This window comes from Pezoporus occidentalis, unplaced genomic scaffold (assembly GCF_034315485.1).
Source record: "Pezoporus occidentalis ecotype Australia unplaced genomic scaffold, CSIRO_AGI_Poc_V1 ctg1331, whole genome shotgun sequence".
Lineage (NCBI taxonomy): Eukaryota > Metazoa > Chordata > Aves > Psittaciformes > Psittacidae > Pezoporus > Pezoporus occidentalis.
Genome location: NW_026913138.1, coordinates 2623 through 8004, shown reverse-complemented (window position 1 = coordinate 8004; position 5382 = coordinate 2623). Strand labels below are relative to the sequence as shown.

The 5382-nt window shown below is 55.7% G+C and overlaps 1 protein-coding gene across 1 annotated transcript; it reads right to left on the bottom strand.

The window, feature by feature from the left end:
- Positions 1-511: 511 nt before the first annotated feature.
- LOC134158773 (acrosin-like) lies at positions 512-3056 on the bottom strand. The gene is made up of 4 exons (XM_062609070.1): positions 2680-3056; positions 2093-2358; positions 1556-1704; positions 512-871 (listed from the first exon to the last, which is right to left on the bottom strand). The coding sequence occupies exons 1-4, from the start codon at positions 2856-2858 to the stop codon at positions 512-514; spliced, it is 954 nt and encodes a 317-aa protein (XP_062465054.1). The 5' UTR covers positions 2859-3056.
- Between the last annotated feature and the right edge of the window lie 2326 nt (positions 3057-5382).

Sequence of the window (5382 nt, the reverse complement as noted above, 5' to 3'; positions counted from 1 at the left end):
GCTGGATGCAGGGATGAAGTGGGATGCTCCAGCTGGATGCAGGGATGAAGCAGAACCATGGAAGTTTGGGTTCTCCTTCATCATTTGGGTGTGGAGAGGAGCCTTCAGCATGGATTGGAGCCACAGGACAAGGGGTGATGGGTTCCAACTGGAACAGCAAACTTCAGGTTGGAGATAAGGAAGTGAGGGTGCTGGGACACTGGGATGGGTTGGATGGAGAAGAATGGATGGGCTTGGAGCAACCTGGTCTAATGGAAGCTGTCCCCCCTGCCTCTTCATGCCATGCTTTAATGGCGGGGCAATGATTGGACTTGATGCTCCTGAAAGTCTTTCACAAACTGGTTGATTCCCTGATTCCCAGCTCCCGCTTCCCACTGTTCCCTGCCCTCCATCCCTCATCCCCATCCCTGCGCACGGACCAGAAGAAGAGGTGGGCACGCAAAGCATCCTCTCTATGGGAAAATAAGGCAACTGTATTGAAGCTGAAGCCAACTTCAAGCGACGCCGCTCCTCAAGGCTTCTTCCCCCTTAGAGCCTGCAGCAACTCCTGCACCCGACTGACAAATTCCACGAGCACCCGGTATGGGAAGGAGCAGATGTCACTGGTGCTCGAGGCCGTCGGAGCCGGCATCGTCTGCTGGATGGGCGCATGCGAGACGTGCTGGTGGCTCCATGTCGGGGGCGTCGCGGAGGCTCCCGCGGAGTGGAACGTCCCCAGCTGGTGGAGGATCCACTCATGGAAGTGCCTTGTTGAGGTGTAGACCCCCGGTTGCTTGGCCCTGGCGCAGCCGCGGCCCCAGCTCGTCAGCCCCACAACCCAGAAAAAGTTGGCATTGTTGTCCCGGCACATGAGGGGACCGCCACTGTCACCCTATGGAGGAGAAACAGAGAGGGGATGAGGATGGGGATGGGTGGCCATGGCAACGCCTGAGGGGACCACTGCTGTCACCCTGTGGAGGAGAACGGGAGAGGATGGGGAGGGGTGGCCATGGCAACGCAGAGGGGACCACTGCTGATACCCTGTGGAGGAGAACGGGAGAGGATGAGGATGGGGATGGGTCGCCATGACAATGCCGGAGGGGACCATTGCTGTTACCCTATGTGGATGGAAGGGTTCTCCTTCATCATTTGGGTGTGGAGAGGGACCTTCAGCATGGATTGGAGCCATAGGACGAGGGGTGATGGGTTCCCACTGGAACGAGGGACTATGGGTTGGAGATAAGGAGAAATTGTTCCCTATGAGGGTGGTGGGACACTGGGATGGGTTGGATGGAGAAGGCTTGGAGCAACCTGGTCTAATGGAAGGCATCCTTGCCCCTTGCTTAGAACTGGATGCTTTAAGCTCCTTCCCAACCTAACCCATTCCATGAATCCATGCTCACGACATGGTTTAGTGGTGGAATCTCAGTGCTCTTAAAGCTCCAACCTCTATGGTCCCTGCGCAGGGATGATGGAGCAGGAGCTGGATGCGCTTCCAAAGCTGGGATAAAGGGGGATGCAGAGCAAGGCCCTGCAGATGGGAGAGGAGAAGGGAGCCCCAGGGGCACATCCCTACCTGGCAGGTGTCGATGCCACCCTGCGGGTACCCAGCACACAGGTTGTGGCTCTTGATGGCCCCTCGGTACCATAGGCTGCTGTTGCAGAGCTTGGCATCGATGAGGCGGACCTTGGCCTCCTGCAGGGCAGATGGGGACGATGCCCCCGCTGTGGGGACACAAAGGGGGTCAGGACTGCGGGGAGAAGGGACGGATATGGGGGTATTTGGGGCTGAAAAGATCAATGGGAGCCATCAACACCGCCCCATGGCACGGGCTGCATCCCCTTTGTTCTGCCTCCTCAACATAAGGAGGACATGGAGGGACCTTCAGCGATGGGACAAGGGGTGATGGGTTCCAACTGAACCAGGGATGCTCAAGTTGGAGAGAAGGAAGTGGTGGGAGACTGGGATGGGTTGCATGGAGAAGGTCAGGATGCTCCATCCCCAGTCGGAGCAACATCCAATAGACCTGGATGAGCTTTACCCTCCCTTCCATCCCATTCCATGAATCCAGGACCCGGCATCCCAAGGCCAACGGGGCCGTCGGGCACTCACTTCTGGCCTCCCTCGCGCCCCATCCGCTGATGAAGCACTCGGAGAGCTGGGATACCCTGAGCGTCGCATCGGGCAGGCAGGCGAGCTGCACGTGGTACCCGCACTGCACCGGCTGGTCCAGCTCCACCAAGGCAATGTCGAAGCCGCCGGAGATGTTGGTGTAATATTCATGGACCACGACCCTCTGGATCCAACGTTTCTGGGTCTCGGAATTGGCCCAAGCCAGGTCCGTGATTCCGACCATCACGAACCAATCCGTGGTGAAGCTGGGAGGGAGTGGAAGAGCAGGGATTGGAGCCATAGGACAAGGGGTGATGATCCCAAGCTCCTTTCCCACCCAACCCATTCCATGATCCATTCCATTCCATTCCATCCCATCCCATTCTATGGAGGGGTGGGAAGGAGCCACATTCCTGCTGCTGCCCAAAGGAAAGCACTGCCCCAGCACGCCTTAGGCTCAAGGGCTGTCAAGCTGGAAGCAGCCTTCTCCTGAGCGCTCTTCCCAGTGCATCCAGGATGGGGAAGGGGACGGGATGGGAGCTGCTCCTTGGCTATTCCCTATGGCTGGAATCCCTTCTCCCCCTTACTTTTGCCCGACGAAGCAGTGAGCGGCCGTGAGGACCCATTGCGGGGTGATGAGGGACCCCCCGCAGATGTGCGAGAAGCCGGTGGCCGTGGGGAACTGGATGCTGACCATCCATGGCCAGGCGCCCTGGTGCGCATCCACGCCTCCGACGATGCGCGACACCCCATAGGAATCAGCCATGGGACGGGTACCGCAGGTCCCTCTGGAAGCAGAAGCCCAACACTGGATGGTTAGGGATGAAGGGCGGGCATCATCCCGCCCCACTGGGTGATGCAGGGACAAGGGACCCTATGGGGTGCCCCATAGCTGCGCTGTGCCACCGCATGGGGTGATGGCGAGGAAGCGGGGCTCTCCCAGTCCCACCACCCCACTGGTGTGACCATGGTTGGGAGCAGCAGCATCTCCCTATGGAATACCAGGGGCCCCGGAGCCTGGTGCCACTCACCCACAGCTGTCCCAGGAGCCATGCACCAGCCAGGCCAATGCCAGCAGGATGAAGACATGGAGGAAAACCATCGCTGCCATCACCGCTGAGGGTGACCCCAAGGTGCCACCAAGGTGCTGCCACCACCACTGAGGGTGCCACCAAGGAGCTGCCACCACCACTGAGGGTGACACCAAGGAGCTGCCACCAAGGAGCTGCAACCAAGGAGCTGCAACCAAGGAGCTGCCACCAAGGAGCTGCCACCAAGGAGCTGCCACCAAGGAGCTGCCACCAAGGAGCTGCCACCAAGGAGCTGCCACCAAGGAGCTGCCACCAAGGAGCTGCCACCAAGGAGCTGCAACCAAGGAGCTGCAACCAAGGAGCTGCAACCAAGGAGCTGCAACCAAGGGGATTCCATGGGGGGTTCCATGGGGGGATGGAGGGGGTGTGATGGGCTTAGGATGATTTGAATCCCTATGGGATGCTCTGGAGCTCTGTGGGATGCAAAAAATGGAAGCAAATGGGGGGCACCCAAAGATGGATGGGGGGCACCCAAAGATGGATGGGGGCACACCAAAGGGCAATGGAAGCAGATGGGGGCACCCAAAGGCTCAAACAAGCACATGGGAGCCCGCCAAAAGGACCAGGAAGGTGCCCAAGGAACCGCAAGGATGAGGGATGCAGGGGGCAGAAGCAGCATCCCCATGGAGCAAGGTCCCTGGTGAGGATTTATCCCACATTGATCACAAAACCACCGCTGTTTGCCCCTCAAAAGCACCCAAAATCCTGGGACTTGGTGGGCAAGGAGTGGTGAAGGGGTTGTCCTTATATCCCAGAGCCTGGAAGCGGGATCTGGCAGCAGGAGCCTCCGTGCAGGCCCGGATCCAAGCACATGGCTGCTGCCCCAGAAGCAGCTTCCCAGCTTCTGCTTTGGGCCAAAACGAAGTGGAATGGGGGCCAGGTTGTTGTTAAAAGCCACTTTGGGGGGGGGGGGGGGAGTTCAAATGGTGCCAAATCCAGGGAATTTGCCCGGGAGGGGGAGGGGGAGGATGGGGAAAAGAAGGGATTGGAAAGGGATTGGTGCAGAAGGAATGGGGTTTTGTAAGCGGCGAGGAGAAGCAGACAGGCCAACCCAATATGGGTGATAAGCAACTTCTAGTTTATTTGTGACGCAGTTCACACATATATAGGAGTGGTATTCAGCCACTCCTTCTTGGCACAACAGTATTGGTTAGCCCCCACAGCTTCCTCCACATTCTCCTCCCAGGTCCGGTCTCTGTCCACCTGTGGGGGCCACCCCCTGCCTTGCTTGCACAGTCCTCCAGAACTCTATGGTTCTGCTCTTAGAGTCATTCTGCAACAATTCCCCCCTTTTTCTTTGTGCAAGCAAGGCATTATGGGTTATTCTGTTCACCTGTTTTATCACACAACTATAAACAAGTCTAATAGCTACGATGATTAACCTAACAATGATACATAAGTGCAATACTTCAAACAACAGTGTTTGACTCAACCTGTAATGCCCCGTGAAGACAACCATCTAGTTATTCTTAGGATATTGCTCATTTACTATTGCTGGGTAAGCTGAGCCAGGGTTCTCAGCTGTGCGTGCATCGAATTAGCATAATCAGAGAGACTCATACAACACATTCCATCAAACTCTTCACATCCATGTCCCTGTTCCAACAACAAAAGGTTCTGCAGTGTTGCATGTCTCACAGAGTCAACATTAAAACAAATCAGAAATTGCCTTCGATGTAGAATTGTCTGCTTAGCAACTCAGCAACCCAGTCTGCTTAGTTGAGCCAAGGCCCCGGCTGAAGCACTTACAGTGATTTGGCATATTATGATTGGATACATGTTTTGAAGACCCTTAGTGACTAACATATAACTGGTTAAACACAGGTGTGAGAACTCAACCTTGAAAGCTTGCCAACAGTCCACAGTTCTCATTAACTTGGTGAATCCCAGTCTCTTATCTTGCTTGCTTAAGCTTCTTCGGGCCTCTCATGGCCTTGCTGTATCTTTCAGGACTGTTCAAAGTTTATGTACCAATTATGCATTCTCCTGTGAGAACACTGTCTCCACATCTTCCCCCTTTTGTTTTATCCAGTAACAAGTTGCTACTACAGCAAGGCACACATTTACATTAGCAGAGTAACTATTACAGGGTGCAGCAGCATGTCGAAGATGCTGATGCCAGTGAAGGACTAGCCAAAGAAATTTCTTACCAGTGGAATTCTCCCCCCCTCTTAAATTTGTTCCATCACCTGCTTTATA